At 55.5% G+C, this 15,994-nt stretch overlaps 2 protein-coding genes across 5 annotated transcripts in view; one reads left to right on the plus strand and one right to left on the minus strand.

The window, feature by feature from the left end:
* The window catches only part of PMM1 (phosphomannomutase 1), an 11,651-nt gene extending 3,081 nt beyond the window's left edge, over window positions 1-8,570 (plus strand). For 2 of the 4 annotated variants that reach the window (XM_017510335.2, XM_017510333.2), the window contains exons 2-8: window positions 568-652; window positions 2,230-2,306; window positions 2,460-2,551; window positions 2,775-2,874; window positions 6,639-6,714; window positions 7,576-7,691; window positions 8,025-8,570. In XM_017510335.2, the coding sequence (XP_017365824.1) occupies window positions 568-652; window positions 2,230-2,306; window positions 2,460-2,551; window positions 2,775-2,874; window positions 6,639-6,714; window positions 7,576-7,691; window positions 8,025-8,147 (669 nt within the window). In that variant the 3' untranslated portion in view covers window positions 8,148-8,570. Of the gene's footprint in view, window positions 1-534; window positions 653-2,229; window positions 2,307-2,459; window positions 2,552-2,774; window positions 2,875-6,638; window positions 6,715-7,575; window positions 7,692-8,024 lie in introns of all 4 variants that reach the window. The other 2 variants (XM_017510334.2, XM_037731970.1) reach the window with 1 other exon arrangement.
* A 229-nt stretch (window positions 8,571-8,799) lies between these two features.
* Window positions 8,800-15,994, minus strand: part of CSDC2 (cold shock domain containing C2) — an 18,922-nt gene continuing 11,727 nt past the window's right edge. Inside the window, exons 2-4 of the mRNA XM_017510339.2 lie at window positions 13,614-13,912; window positions 11,881-12,003; window positions 8,800-10,719 (exon numbers count right to left, since the gene is read on the minus strand). Coding sequence (XP_017365828.1) covers window positions 10,557-10,719; window positions 11,881-12,003; window positions 13,614-13,789 — 462 coding nt within the window. The 5' untranslated portion in view covers window positions 13,790-13,912 and the 3' untranslated portion in view covers window positions 8,800-10,556. The remainder of the gene's footprint in view (window positions 10,720-11,880; window positions 12,004-13,613; window positions 13,913-15,994) is intronic.

Raw genomic sequence — 15,994 nt, forward strand, 5'->3', positions numbered from 1 at the left:
AAAAAAAAAAATTGGCTGGCGTGGTGGCTCATGCCTGTAATCTCAGCACTTTGAGAGGCAGAGGTGGGCGGATCATGAGGCCAATAGTTCAAGACCTTGTCTCTGCTAAAAATACAAAACTTAGCCGGGTGTGGTGGCGGATGCCTGTAGTCTCGGTTACTTGGGAGTCTGAGGCAGGAGAATTGCTTGAATGCGGGAGGCAGAGGTTGCAGTGGGCTGAGATCGTGAGCTACATTCCAGCCTGGGCAACAAAGCAAAAGTCCATCTCCAAAAAAAAAAAAAAAAAATTTCATAGACTCTAGTCTCAAACTCCTGGATCAAGCGATCTCTCTGCCTTGGCCTCCCAAAGTGTTGGGATTACAGACCTGAGCCATGATGCCCCCCTGGCTGTCTAATTTTTGGTGTCTAAGCCTTGTATTGCTTCAGATCCAGATAGAATGTGGGCTCCCTGGGTTCTGAGCACTAAATGAGGGCTAAGTGGAGGTCTTAGGCATGCTGAAAGCCAGAATGCTGTACTTCTCCCTTACCCCGTAGAAAATTGACCCTGAGGTGGCCGCCTTCCTGCAGAAGCTGCGAAGTCGAGTGCAGATTGGTGTGGTGGGTGGCTCTGACTACTCTAAGATCGCTGAGCAGCTGGGTGACGGGGACGAAGGTAGGCGTGGGGCTGGGGGTAGCGGGAGTGGGGAGTTTGAGAGATTCCTGGGCATCTTCAAAGAGCCAGTCCTGCTTCTCTGGGGCAGAAGAAGAGAGAGAGCAGCCAGATAGTTCCCTCACTGATTCCACAAACGTTTGAGCACCTTCTATTGCCCGGCATTGTGCCAGGCCCTAGAGAAACAGCTGGGAACAAAGCAGGCAGAACTTGCCCTTATGCAGTTTACTTCTCATTTCTCCCTGCTGAGTCTTGATTTCCTCATCTTTAAAATGGGCTGAATGGGCTGGCACAGTGGCTCACACCTGTAATCCCAGCATACTGGGAGGCCAAGGCAGGTGGATCACTTGAGGTCAGGAGTTCAAGACCAGCTGGCCAACATGGTGAAACCCCATCTCTACTAAAGATGCAAAAATTAGCTGGGTGTAGTGACACACGCCTGTAGTCCCAGCTACTTGGGAGGCTGAGGCAGGAGAATCTCTTAAACCTAGGAGGCAGAGGTTGCAGTGAGCTGAGACCACGCCACTGCACTCCAGCCTGGCAAGAGTGAGACTCCATCTCAAAAAAAAAAAAAAAATCAGCTGGGCGTGGTGGCACATGCCTGTAATCCCAGCTACTCAGGAGGCTGAGGCAGGAGAATCGATTGAACCTGGGAGGCAGAGGTTGCAGTGAGCCAAGATCAGGCCAATGCACTGCAGCCTGGGTGACAGAGTGAGGCTTCATATAAAAAAAAAAAGGGGTGGGGGCAGAATTAATGATGGCTACTATTTGTCAAAAATGATGATGTGTTAATGTCATTTCATTTAATCTCTACAATCACACTTTAAAGTAGGTGTGATCATCCCATTTAACAGAGAGGACGACTCTGAAGTTATCTAGGAAATTGATTAGACCTCAGATCTCCTGGACTCAGCTCGGTCAAAGTGGGTGCCTCCAGTTCCTTGAGCCAGAATCTTCCTTGAATTTTTCCTTTTCCGCACCCCTTGTTTATTCCATCAGCAAACCCCAAAATATCTTTCTGTCCCCTCTGTCTCCATTTGCCACCAGACATCCCATCATGCCACCCAGACACTGCAGCAGTCTCTGGGCTGTGCTCCCTGTGCCTCCCATCTCCCACCTACTCCAGTTGCTTCTCGAGGCAGCCAGAGCTGAAAACTCCAACTGTCCCATGCAGCCAGCTTTGAGAACACAATGTGACAGCAGCTGTAGAATGGAAGGAAGCCCCTTTGCAGAGGGGCCGGGGAGCACAGACTGGAAATGATGCCGTCTGCCAGAGAGTACTGCACGGCTTCCAGAGGAGGGAGCTGGATCTTGGAGGATGAGTGGCAGGGAAGCCAAGGCAGGACGGTCCTGACAAAAGGACCTGCACGGATGCCTGTGTGCAGAGGCCCAGATCCTTTGGAAGAAAACCAAGCTGCAGAGGGAGAAAGGCTGGAGAAGCAGGTTGCAGCCTGGGATTGAACAAATGGCCTTTGAATGTGAAAACAAGGGTGTGAGCTTCCTCTCTCTTTACTTGCCTATGGCATCACAGACGTGGTCTCACACTCTTTCTTTTTCCCGTCCTCTATGTGGCACCAAAGTCATTGAGAAGTTTGATTATGTGTTTGCCGAGAACGGGACGGTGCAGTATAAGCATGGACGACTGCTCTCCAAGCAGGTCAGTGTGCCAGGGGCTTAGCCAGGGGTGCCCCACTTTTCCACAGTGGGGCAGTCAAGGGTGCCTTCTGTGCTGGGCTGGGGGAGAGATGCTGTGCCTGTCTCAGGGTCAGGCAGCCTAGGCCACACTCAGAGCCCTGTGTTCCTTGCCCAGACCATCCAGAACCACCTGGGGGAGGAGCTGCTGCAGGACTTGATCAACTTCTGCCTCAGCTACATGGCTCTGCTCAGACTGCCCAAGAAGCGGTGAGGTCCCATCAGCCTGATCTCCAGAACCAGGGGCCTGAGGGAGGAGAAGTGTGGGTCCCTCAGAGGGAGCCTGGAGATACTTGGGCCCCTGATTTTTTCGGGGGGAGTGTGGATTCTTGTCCCCTTTGAAGTCCTATAAGGCTGGGATCCCAGGTGGGGCCAGATTTGAATTCAGGTTTGCTCTGGTTCTCTCTGGCTCCCCGCACTCTCGCACCACCAGTGGAACCTTCATCGAATTCCGGAATGGCATGCTGAACATCTCGCCCATCGGCCGGAGCTGCACCCTGGAGGAGCGGATCGAGTTCTCCGAACTGGACAAGGTACCATTAGCTGTGCAACCTTAGGTCTGTGGGGCCTCAGTCACTCAATTTCTCTGAGCCTTTATTTTCTCATCAGTAAAATAGACTGCAGGAGGTGTTCTGATTCAGCTGAACCCTTTTGGGCACCCACCATGCGCCATTGTCGCAGACACACCTGCATCTTTCCAATGCTGCTGGTCCCCCTCCCTAGGTGACCAGCACCAGCAGCCACTCACTGAGCCACACCAATACCTGGGAACACCATTTCCACCTTCCCACCGACATCAGGTCCAACAACTCCTATTACCTCAGCCTCTCAAGTCAGTGTCAAATCTGTTCATCTGCAGAACTGAGACCCCACTCTCCAGATTACCCCTTTCCCCCACCCCAGCCCGCTCCAACTTTCCTCTCTGTCTCTCCCCACCCTCGCATAAGCCCTGTCAGCCTGCTCTCCAACAATGCCACTGAGAACCTTTCTTTTCTTTTTTGGAGATAGAATCTCATTCTATCACCCAAACAGGAGTGCAGTGGCATGATCTTGGCTCACCACAACCTCTGCCTCCCAGTTGAAAGTGATTCACCTGCCTCAGCCTCCTGGGTAGCTAGGATTACAGGTGTGCACCACTACACCCGGCTAATTTCGAATTTTTAATAGAGATGGGGTTTCTCCATGTTGGCCAGGCTGGTCTTGAACTTCCGACCTCAGGTGACCCTCCCACCTCCGCCTCCCAGAGTGCTGGGATTACAGGCATGCGCCACCACGCCCAACCATATATTTTAAGTAGAGATGGGGTTTCACCATGTTGGCCAGGCTGGTCTTGAACTTCCGACCTCAGGTGACCCTCCCACCTCCGCCTCCCAGAGTGCTGGGATTACAGGCATGCGCCACCACGCCCAACCATATATTTTAAGTAGAGATGGGGTTTCACCATGTTGGCCAGACTGGTCTTGAACTCCTGACCTCAGGTGATCTGCCTGCCTCAGCTTCCCAAAGTGCTGGGATTACATGAGCCACTGTGCCGGCCCATGAGAACCTTTCAAACATGTCAGCCACATCTACCCCCAGCCCCGCCCCTCTCTTACAATCCTTCCATGGTGCCTCGTTGCCAACTGGATGATGTCCTAACCCTCTGCTACAGTGCCCCAAGCCCTGAGAGCTCTGCCTGGCTCCAGCTCTCCGGGTCTCCTCTCTGTGTCCTTCAAGCTCCACTTTCTATTCCTGGAACACACCAAGGTCCCCTCACCTCTGCCTGTGCTACCCCTGCTAAACCATGATGTGTGTTTTGCTTTTCTCCCCACTGCCTCCCTCCCTCTCGGAGATGGATCAATCCACCCATCCAAACCTTTCCATGCTGGCCTGTCCACATCATTCCGTCATTCTCTCTGACCTGTTCCTCAGCTCTCCTGCCCTCTGCTCCAGCCATGGCCTCCTGGCTGATACTAGAGACAGCAGTGTCCCACTTCAGGGCTGTGCCTCAGCCAGAGTATACTTCTCTCAGGCCCAGCTCGTCCCTCCGTGGGGCCTCCCAAAGCACCATTGCACTTCCTGCTCCTTCCCCTCCCTATTTCTCCCCAAGCAGCCTTGGCCATATTCTACCATCTGCTTTTAAAATCCAAATTACTGTCTGTCCCCTTCCCAGAACTGTAAGCTCTATCAGGGATCAGGACAGGGATTTCTGTAGCTTGCTTTTTTTTTTTTAAAGACAGAGTCTTACTCTGTTGCCCAGGCTGGAATGCAGTGGCACAATCCTGGCTCACTGTAACCTCTACCTCCCAGGTTCAAGCAATTCTCCTGTCTCACTCTCCCAAGTAGCTGGGATTACAGGCTTATGCCACCATGCCGGGCTAGTATTTGTATTTTTAGTAGAGATTGGTTTTACCATGTTGGCCAGGATGGTCTTGAACCCCTGGCCTCAAGTGATCCACCTGCCCTGGGCTCCCAAAGTGCTGGGATTACAGATGTAAGCCACTGAGCTCAGCTACGGGGACTTTTTTTTAGTTAAGATTGGTCATTGGCAAGGAAACCCTCCCTCACACACACATGCTGAGAGGTGACTCCTTGTCCACCCAGGTTCCCAGTCCCAGCTCTACCCGTTTGCCTCATAACCTGGAAAAGCAGCTTTTCTACTGAGTGCCTCGGTTTGCTTATATGTAAAGTGGGGGTAATAGCAGTTCCCATCCCATGGGGTGTCATGCGAGATGGCACATGGACCGAGCCTGGCTTGGGATTGGGGATTAACACACAAACTCCCCACCCCAGAGCCCTGGTTCTTCTCAAGTATTTTTGGCTCTTGTTTGCCCCCTTCGGCACTGGAGGGGCATGAACCTTCCTGATCTGTGCTCCCTGCACCGGCCCAGATCTGGTGTAAATGCTTGACCCAGCTCCAGTCTTCCAGAACTCTGAGGGAGGGACGTACTTCCCTTCCTTAGATGAGGACGCTGAGGCCAGAGGGTGAGTGACCAGCTCAAGGTCACAGTGCTGGTTGGTCCCTGCCGAGGCTGGCCTTGTACATGGGGCTGTCCCGTGACCAGCCTTGTTCTCTAGAGAAGGGAGGTGCAGCAAGCCTTGGCCATGTGGAAACATTTCTTCAGAGCTTAGGGCACTCTTAGCAGTAGCCCTGGGCCTACAGAGTGGCTACTGGTGGGGACTCTGGCCTCCCTGCAGTCCATCTACTGGCTGGAAAGCCAGGCCAAGGCTGGCAGGGGGCTCACATCCCTCATCTCTGCTTTCTATGAGAAGGAAGCAGTCAGGGTTCATTCATTACTTCTTCCTTTAGTCCAGGAAATAGCCTCAGAGAGGTCAGGTGACTTGCCCATGGTCACACAGCTGAGTACAGCAGCCAAGCCTGGCTACCTGCCTTCAGATCTCAGGCTGGGGGTGTCTGGCTTTATATCTGACATCCTCCCTGGGTCCTTTCTCCAGGCTCCATGCTGCTGACCACTACCTGCCTTTCTGCCTCAGTCCTACCCAGCTCTGACTACAGGGCCATACCAGCCACCCCACTCCTGTGCTCCAAAATCTTCAGCCCCTCTGGGTCCCTCAGAATGTGGTCAGACTTCCCAGCCTGGTCTTGAGACCCTCTGTCAACTGAATGTCCTGCTGGCTGGTTTAGATGTTCAGCCGCCTCTTGGGATGGAGATGGCCATTCCCCTTTGTGGCCCTCTGAGATGGAGATCCTAGAGAGATCCTAGGGGATGGTGGGGGACTGTCCCCCTGCTCCATGTTTGCAGAGCTCCTACCAGATTGCCTGCTCAGAGGGACGGGACAGGCCTGGGCACTACTGAGTCCCCTAGCCCAGCCACATCTTTGCACAGTGGGTGCTGTGCCATGCCTGGCATCCTGTCCTTTCTGAATGCCCACAGCCACCTCCTCACGGCTCTCTTGCTCTCAGCTCCTGCACTCATTTCTGAGTGTTTGCTGTATTGAACTGGGCACAGCCAACAGGATGAAGCCCTGCCCAGAGATAGGCACTGACGTGGGACACTGACTGCCCGTCTCCTCAGCCTTCCTCTTCGTTTCTCTCCTCCAAGGCTCCCTTCAGAAGACCCAGCCCACAGACCCATTGGTAGCCCAATCCCTTCTGGATTTGGGCCCTGGCTCTGCCACCAAGGCTAGGTGACCTTGACGAAGGCATGACCCCTCTGAGGCTCAGTTTCCTCATCTGCACAGTGAGGGGGTCCTGCCCATCTGGAAGGCTCAGCAAGCTCACATGGATTGTGTGTCCAGCCAGGGCCTGGCACACAGCAGGTCCTCTGAGCTGCCATCTACCCCCTACCCTCTGCAGAAAGAGAAGATCCGGGAAAAGTTCGTGGAAGCCCTGAAAACAGAGTTTGCTGGCAAAGGGCTGAGGTTCTCCCGAGGTACGTCCACCCGGCAGAGTGACTGGAAGTCCTTGTGTAAGGGATCCTCCTTGTACCATCCGATTCTCCCAAGACCAGGCTGTGGCCCCCAGTGGCTTTAGGAGCCCCTCCCCTGCTCAGGGCAGAGGGGCTGGCTGACCTGACGCAGAAAGGGGCTCAGTGTTTACCGGCCCCCAGTTTCCCCACCTCAGTAGTTACCCAGTGTCTCAGCCCAAAAACCTAAGCCTCTCCCTTGAATGCTCTCCCTGGCCCATTCCTAAGTCCAAACTCTTAGAACTCCCAGGGCCCCATGTCTGGAATCCCACTGGTGCTCACACCTTCACTGCCAGCTGCTTGTCCCAGGCTCCAGCTGACCCTGACACAGCCAGGCTCCCCTCTGACACCTCACCCATTCCCCAGTGGCCAGAGAGGCAGGAGCTGGAATCATGGTGTGCCTCTGCTCAAAGCCCTCCCAAGGCTATTCCTCCCTCTCCATGTGAAGCCCAGGCCCTGCAAGCCCTCCCCCTGCCTCTCCCAGCATCCTCCACTGCTGGGACTCTAGTCCTTTTCCCTGCCTCAGGGGCTGTGTATTGTTCCCCAGCCATCCTCACTCGGCTCAGGTCCCAGGTCATTGTCACCTCCTCAGAGGTCTCCCCTGACCACCCTGGCTGGATGAGCTTCCCCCACCCATTTCATGGTCTTGTTTGTTCTCCAGCCTGTGTCATAACTTCCTTGAGGATCCTAAGTCTGTCCCGTGTCCTGATCCTGGCCCTCTGTACGTACTCGAGGGTTGTTGAATGAGTGAATGAATGAGCAACCCCTCTGCTAGTCTTTTCTGCCCCGCTCAGGAAGGAATAACATTCCCCCCCTCCCCCCCGCCAGGAGGCATGATCAGCTTTGATGTCTTCCCTGAGGGCTGGGACAAGCGCTACTGCCTGGACAGCCTGGACGAGGACAGCTTCGACACCATCCACTTCTTTGGGAATGAGACCAGCCCTGTGAGTGTGCTCCAGCCCAGGTTTCCCCCAGTGCAGATCACCCGAGGTCAAGGCCAGAACATGGGGCAACACAAAAGACCTCTTGGTGGGGGGGTGCTCCTGGAGAACCACCATAGCTCACTAACCCCATTACACAGATAGGAAGGCTGGGGCCTCCAGAGGGCCGGGCACTTGTCCCACATCACACAGCAAGTTAGGGCAGGAAGGTGATGAGGGCTGAGAAGGTGGGCTTCCTGGCAGTTCTGAAGGGCCAGGAGGAGGGGCGGGTCTATAGCAGCCGATGTGGAAAGCGACTCCCGCTAAGTATGCCTTCTCTGCCCATCCTGTGTGCAGGGTGGGAACGATTTTGAGATCTTTGCTGACCCCCGCACTGTCGGCCACAGCGTGGTCTCTCCTCAGGACACAGTGCAGCGATGCCGAGAGATTTTCTTCCCAGAGACAGCCCATGAGGCGTGACCGGGGCCCACATCTGTGCATCGTGACTTTTGAAAAGTTTGGCCCAGGCCTAAAGAGAGGTCCTGCTGTTGGATAGATGCCGGGGCCCTTCCTCTGGCCCAGGACGCCTGCTGCAAGGCCCACCCAGATGGGGGCCAGAGTCTGTGCAGACAACGTCCCCTGCCAGTCAGCTCCTGGTGGCATTGGCTCCGTCCTCCCAAGGCCCAGAGTGTTCTCTGTGCTCCACCTGGCGGCCCAGGCCACAGCCGCTGCTTGTAATTCGGTACAGAACAGGTTTTTTTTCTGCGCCGGGAGGAGGCATGAGCAAGTGTCAGTACGAGATCTAGCCCGCCCTGCCTGCCCACCCTGGGCAATGGGGTACGGTGGGGAAGGTGCCTATTTTAGAGAACTTTGTCACAGTATTAAAGTTCCCAGAATGAAGTAGGTGTCAGTTGTGTCTGAATGGATAATTGGCCCCAGTCACTGTCACAGTCACCACTTTGCAGATGAGTAAACAGCACAGAGAGGGCAGGGACTTGGCCCAGGTCACACAGAAGTCTCTGATCCAGTCAAGGAGGGGGGCCATTGAAGCCCCAAAGAAGAGGCAGTTTGGTGTGTCTGCCCCCAGCCCTTTCCTTGGGGACCCTGACACAGAGGCAGCTTCAGGCCACAGTGGGTCACAGTTGAGGGTTTATTGCCAATGTTAGGAAGAATGGGGGATCCGGGTGGCCAGGGGTCTTGAGGGGAATTCCAAATGGGCGCTGCAGGGCCTGTGAGTGGGGATGAGAGCTGCTGCCCCCCTGCCACCCAGGCGGCCCCAGGGCTGATGCCACCATATCCTGACTGCTAGTGGAGCCTTAAAAGGCAGCCTCTCCACAGGCTGGGAGCCTCAGGGGCCCCCAGGAGTCAACCCTCACCAACAAGCCCTCTCTCAAGGGGGCCAGGGGCCCTTTTTCCTCATGGGACAGGTTGGGCCATGCCCATTTTAGGGGGATGACCAGCATACCTCAGCAGCTCTGGGCTCCTAGATTTTGTGCCGTGGGCCCTGGGGGCAGGGGCGGGATGCAGGCACCCCGGCTGATCTCTACCCTGGGGTCTTGGGGCACCTACAAGGCCAGGGATCCTCCTAGACAGTCACTGATCCCCTCATCTTGGGCATTTGAGCCCCCAGTGTTACTCACCCTGGCCTGTCCTCCCTTGAACCACGGCCCCACTTCCCCCTGTCAGATGATGTGCTCTCTAGAAGGGAGGGTGGTGGGCAGGGGGTGTGACCAGAGGTGGAGGCAGACAGGGCCCTCCTCTTGGCCTCCCGGGCCAGGCCAGCCTCGCCCCTGCTTGGGAGTGAATGCCCACCAGCTTGGATGCACACACATCTTGGCCCCAAAAGGACTCCAGGTGACAGCGATAGTTGCACATCTTCAGGGATGGACACGGTAAGAGCCACACCTGAGCCGCTGGTCTATCAGGGCCTTGGCAAGAGGGGCTGACGTGGGGGCCACAGGGCCTGTCTCCCAGGCCCTCCTCGTGGGTGCCCAGGCCTGGCCCTGCCTGATGGACGTGTGTTCATCCATCATCGTGGCGTCCTCAGCAGCCGTCAGCTGGGTATGACCCAGAGCATCAGTGGGGCTTGTGAGTCAGGGGAAAGGAGGGCTGCAGCCAGGCTGCAGAGATGGACCCCCACCCTCTGCAGACCCCTGGGCTCAGCTCAGCACAGCACAGGGGGAGGAGCCCAGAGGCACTGCCAGGCTGAGGAGGGGGGACTGGCCAGCAAAATGGGAGTCGCAAACCCCTTCCTCCCTCAGGCCCCTCTTCCTGCCTCTCCAGTGCACTGAGAGAGGAGAGCAGGAAGGAAGGCTGGCCTCAGCAGTGTGGGGGCCACACGCCTCCGTGTCTGCCTCTTCCCCTGCCAGAGGCTGGGAGGCTCCCCCAAAGCGCCCACCGGCCAGGCTTCTGAGGGAGGGTCCAGGCCGTGGTGGGGGAACCTCAGCCCAGGGAGGGAGACAGAGAGCCTGGCCCCAGGCCAGGGACTGACACGGGACGGCTCAGGGGCAGAGGCCAGGGGAGCGAGGCTCTCGTGGTTCAGTCACCACGGGGACAAGTAGGCAGGAGGGCGAGTGGGTCCTGCGTGTCTGAGGCAGGGAGGGGAAGAGAGAGGCAGTGGACAGCGAGAAGCCGAGTCTGGTGGCCTTGCCCTCCACCCACCTCCTGGCCAGCTCACACAGCAGTCACGGGTCATGGGGTGAGTGGAGGCACACGCTCACGGCCACAAGCACAGACAGACAGACAGACAGACAGACAGACAGACAGACGTGCACACTGAGGCCACTGAAGGACTGATCAGCTGGGGCAGTGGGGCATGGAGCCGGCTGCTGCCCGTTCACCCTGTGTGGCTCCCCACCCCCTGGCCAGCTGGCCTGTGAGTCACCCAGCCTAGGAGCCCACGACCTGGCCAGACCACGTCTCATGTGGAGTGTGGGGGGCCAGCTGAGTGAGCACCACCTCCACGGCCTGGAACTTCTGGTTCTTGGGCGGGATGGGGCACATCTTGTAGGTCACCTCGTCGCCCTCCACTGGCACGTACTCCCCCTCGATGCTGGCAGGCAGGAGAGGGGGATGTCAGCCCAGCAGCAGGCCCTATGGCCCAGACAGCCCTGCAGCCTGGCCTTGGGGACAGCCTGGCCCTAAGCCTGGCTAGGCCAGGAAGGCTGGCCAGGCCTTGCTTCTGAGAACCTCAGCTCCTGAATCTGTAAAATGGGACTCATAGGCATGGTGGCTTATGCCTGTAATCACAGTACTCTGGGAGGCCGAGGCAGGTGGATCACCTGAGGTCAGTATTTTGAGACCAGCCTGGCCAACATGGCGAAACCCCATCTCTACTAAAAATACAAAAATTAGCCAGGTGTGGTGGCTTGTGCCTGTAGTCCCAGCTACTTAGGAGCTGAGGCAGGAGAATTGTTTGTACCCAGGAGGTGGAGGTTGCAGTGAGCTGAGATTGCACCATTAAGCTCCAGCCTGGGTGACAGAGTGAGTCTCAAAAAATAAAATAAAATGGAACTCATAAGCTGTACCTCACTTTCTGGGTCCCTTGGGGACTGGGATATCAAAGGGCACAGGGAGGTCCCTAAAGCTCCGAGAAGCTCAGTGACCTCCCGAGGTCCTCTTGGCATTAGGAGTGGGTGGCACCAGGCCTAGACATCCATCTCTACTTCCTGGCCTACCTGCCTAAAGCCCTTTTCCAGGATGAGAGGCTCAGGAGCTGGCCCAGTCCTCTTAGGCCTCCATGATGCTGGAACAGGATCCAGGGCCCAGCCACTGGCTCCCAGGCTTCTGGGGTCCACATGCCCACTCCCCACCTGCTCCCAGCCCTCCTCCCAAAACGCACCCTCAGCCCCTACTCAGGGGACAGAAAAGGTGCCAAGAAAACAGACCTCAGGGCCGGGCTCATGCCTGTAATCCTAGCCCTTTGGGAGGATGAGGTGGGTGGATCACAAGGTCAGGAGTTCAAGACTAGCCTGGCCAAGATGGTGAAACCCTGTCTCTACTGAAAATACAAAAATTATCCAGGCCTGGTGGCAGGTGCCTGTAATTCCAGCTTCTTGGGAGGCTGAGGCAGAGAATTGCTTGAACTTGGGAGGTGGAGGTTGCAGTGAGCCGAGACTGCACCACTGCATTCCAGCCTGGGTGACAAAATTTTTGAGGCACCATGGGGGATGCTAGGGCAGGGGCCAAGAAAAGGGAGGTGAAGGGGACTCACTCAGACACGTGCACAAAGATGTCCTCGGACCCGTTCTCGGGGGTGATGAAGCCATGGCCCTGAGCGCGTGAGAACTGCTTACAAACGCCCTTGAACACGGGGCCAGCTGAGGCACGGGCTGTCCTGGAGAGAGGGTAGTGGGATTGGAGCTGTGGCCTGAGTCATCCCTCCCAGCCCCTACAGTCTTCCTGAGCCCTTTCTGCTGAGCCTGCCTCAGGGCTGGGAAACTTGCCCCAGGCCAGAAACCACACAGTGATCCCCATTCAAGGAAAATGAGGCCAGACACGGTGGCTCACACCTGTAATCACAGCACTTTAGGAGGCTGAGGCGGAGGATTGCTTTGTCCTAGGAGTTTGAGACTAGCCTGGGCAAGATAGGGAGACCCTCCCATCTCTACAAAAAAAATTTTTTTTTTTTTTTTTAAGACAAGGTCTTGCTCTGTCACCCAGACTGGAATGCAGGGAGCACAATCTCAGTTCACTGCAACCTCCACCTCCCAGGTTTAAGTGATTCTCGTTTCTCAGCCTCCTGAGTAGCTGGGATGATAGGTACTAACACCATGCCTGGCTAATTGTTTTTATTTCTTTCTTTTTCTTCTTTTTTTTTTTTTTGCTGTCACTCTTAGGATATGCCTAAGTTACTTAATTTTTGGCATTTTTAGTAAAGACAGGGTTTTGCAGTGTTTGGCCATGTTGGCCAGACTGGCTTGAACTCCTGGCCTCAACTGATCTGCCTGCCTCAATCTACCAAAGTGCTGGGATTACAGGTATGAATCACCGTGTCTGGCCCCAAAATTAAAAAAAAAAATCAGCTGGGGTTGGTGGCATGCGCCAGTACTCTCAGGAGGCTGAAGTGGAAGGATCACTTAAGCCCAGGAAGTCTAGGCTGCAGTGAGCCACGATTGCACCACTGCACTCCAGCTTTGGTGACAGAGCAAGACCCTGTTCTTCTCAAAAGATCCTTTGGCCTCCTCCCTATGGACTCGTATTACTCCCCCATGTGACCTCATCAGTCATCTACCCCAAAGGTCCAGGGCTAGTCTTTGCCCTGTCTGCCCCCCTTCTCCAAAGGTTAACTCCATGTCTTGGGTTTTGCCCATGTGGTGCCATCTGCCTGGAACCACCAGCTCCATTCTTCACATGATACATCTTCCAAACCCAACCAGGACATCATCTCTTCTCGTACCCCATGCTGGGTCCTCACCCCTAACCCTGCTGGGTGGTAATGGATGGCGAACAAGTTCCCTCTGGATTGTAAGCAGCTTGTGGGCTGGGGCATTGTCTTATTCATCACTGGATCCCCCCTGGTCAGGAACTCAGTAAATCTTTGTGAAATAGATGGATGGATGGATGGATGGATGGATGGACGGATGGATAGGTGGGTGGGTGGGTAGATGGGTGGATGGATGGGTAGATGGAGGGGTGGCTGGATAGATGGGTGGGTAGATGGATGGATGGATGGACGGGACGGGTGGATGGATGTATGAACAGAGATGGAAGAGTGGATGGGTGGGTGGATGGATGGATGAATAGGAGGATGGATGGGTGGATGGGTGGATGGATGGATGGATGGGTGGATGGATGGATGGATGGACAGGACAAACATTGCAGTTACTGGAAGGTCCACACAGTTCTCCTGTCCCTGGTGAGGACAACAGGGGTTGGAGGAGGATAGAGATGGTTAGTCCCTCTCCTGGCAAATGTCAAGGGTCTGGGCAAGGAGCAGGTACTCACGCTGAATAGGTCCTGGTCCGCTTGGTGGGCAGAGGGCTGGGTAGGTCCCGAGGTGAGATACCACCCCGCTCCCAGACCCTGCTGCCCTCCCGGTGAAAGGGGAAGGTGGGCCAGACTGGGGACTTGGGGGAGTGGAGCGGGGGCACAACTGGGGGTGATGTGGACTCCGAAGTCATGGTGGGGCCAGCAGGAGAGCCTGGTGGGCTCTGGGGCCCAGGGGCCGGTGAGGGGTTCAGGCGTCCTTGCGGGCAGGGCCCAGCCTGGCCCTGCTCTGCAGCCTCACCAGCCACGGGCTCCGTCTGGAAGAGGAAGAAAGAGGCACAGGTGAGTCCAGTCCAGGGGAGCTGCTCCTAGACCCTGGCCACAGTCAGGAGGGCCAGTCCCACCTGCTATCCTCACAGCGTGACTTCAAGGCACAAACAACCCCATCGAGGCTCAGAGTCCTCACCAGAAAAACAAAACTGGAGATCATATGACCCCTAAGTCCTTCCAGTATGCAGTTCAGTTCTCTAAGTGCAGGGGCCTGGGAGGTGGCTCGGTAGGTGGCCAGTGATGGTCTGGAATATGGTTCGGCATAAGAGTCAGTTGTTTCAGAGTCACACATCTGGGTTCAAATCTCAGCTTTGTCACCTACAACTTGGTGACCTCAAGCAAGCCAAGCCACATATCAGCTCCAACATGGTGGGTGGGAGTGCGGGCTCCAGACCCAGGCCTGGGTTTGAATCCTGCATCCTTCACCTTCTGGCTACATGGCCTTGGCCCAGGTCAACATTCTTTTTTTTCAGACAGAGTTTTGCTCTTGTTGCCCAGGCTGGAGTGCAATGGTGATCTCAGCTCACTGCAGCCTCTACCTCCCTGGTTCAAGCGATTGTCCTGTCTCAGCCTCCTGACTAGCTGGGATTGCAGGCACCCACCACCATGCCTGGCTAATTTTTTTTGTATTTTTAGTAGAGACAGGGTTTTGCCATGTTGGCCAGGCTGGTCTTGAACTCCTGACCTCAGGTGATCTGTCCGCCTTGGCCTCCCAAAGTGCTGGGATTATAGGCGTGAGCCAACTCGTCTGGCCCATTGGTGAACACTTTTAACCTCTGACTCTGTTTTCTGTTCTGTAAAATGGGGCGCTTTTTTTTTGATACAGGGTCTCATCCAGGCTGGGGAACTGACATGATCATGACTCACTGCAGCCTCCATCTCCTGGGCTCAATCGATCCTCCCTCCTCAGCCTCCCAAGTAGCTGGAACTACAAGCATGCATCACCACATCAGGTAGTTGTTTGTTTGTTTGAGACAGGCTCTTGCTTTGTCACCCAGGCTGGAGTGCAATGGTATGATCTTGGCTCACTGCAGCTTCTGCCTCCTGGGTTCAAGTGATCCTCCTGCCTCAGCCTCCCAAGTAGCTGGGATTACAGGTGCCTGCCACCACACCTGGCTAATTTTTGTATTTTTAGTAAAGATGGGGTTTCACCATGTTGGCCAGGCTGGTCTCGAACTCCTGACCTCAGGTCATCCACCTGCCTCAGCCTTCCAAAGTGCTAAGATTACAGGCCTGTGGCCTCCATTTCATACCCCTTCTGCCCCAGAGCTTGGAGTTCCCAAGGAAGGAAAATCACCCAGCAGCTTCCCATAAGGTTTCTTCAGAGTTCAGAGCTCAAAAACCCTGAATACACTGCATGGCAGGCCTGGAGGAGGCCAGGAGTCCATTGGAGCAGGTCTCCTGGCCTCTGCTCAAGATTATACAGCAAGTGGAATTTTTCTGAGCCAAGATGCTGAGCTGGCTCTGCCATCCCTGGGGATGGACGTGGAGAAGTATCCTCCCTCTTCCCAAAACCCTCCCCCTCCAGCCAGGAGGGTGAGAGAGCCCTGGGCCTGGCTCCGCGCATGGCCTCTCAACCCTGAAAAGGCTGATATGGGGCTTTTGGGTCCGAGCTCACTCCAAGAGGCAGGGCAAACCAGGCTTTTCACCCTTATTTTAGAGAGAAGAAAATGGAAGCTTCACGAAGCAACCACACACACGGCTGGATGCAGTGGTTCATACCTGTAATCCCAGCACTTTGGGAGGCCGAGGTGGGCAGATCACTTGAGGTCACGAGTTTGAGACCAGCCTGGCCAACATGGTGAAACCCCATCTCTACTAAAAATACAAAAATTAGTCGGGCTGGGCATGGTGGCTCACACCTGTAATCCCAGCACTTTGGGAAGTCAAGGCGGGTAGACTATCTGAGGTCAGGAGATTGAGACCATCCTGGCCAACATGGTGAAACCCCATCTCTATTAAAAATACAAAAATTAGGCCGGGCGCGGTGGCTCAAGCCTGTAATCCCAGCACTTTGGGAGGCCGAGGCGGGTGGATCACGAGGTCAAGAGATTGAGACCATCCTGGTC

The sequence above is a fragment of the Cebus imitator genome, unplaced genomic scaffold, assembly GCF_001604975.1.
Source record: "Cebus imitator isolate Cc_AM_T3 unplaced genomic scaffold, Cebus_imitator-1.0 Scaffold435, whole genome shotgun sequence".
Classification (NCBI taxonomy): domain Eukaryota; kingdom Metazoa; phylum Chordata; class Mammalia; order Primates; family Cebidae; genus Cebus; species Cebus imitator.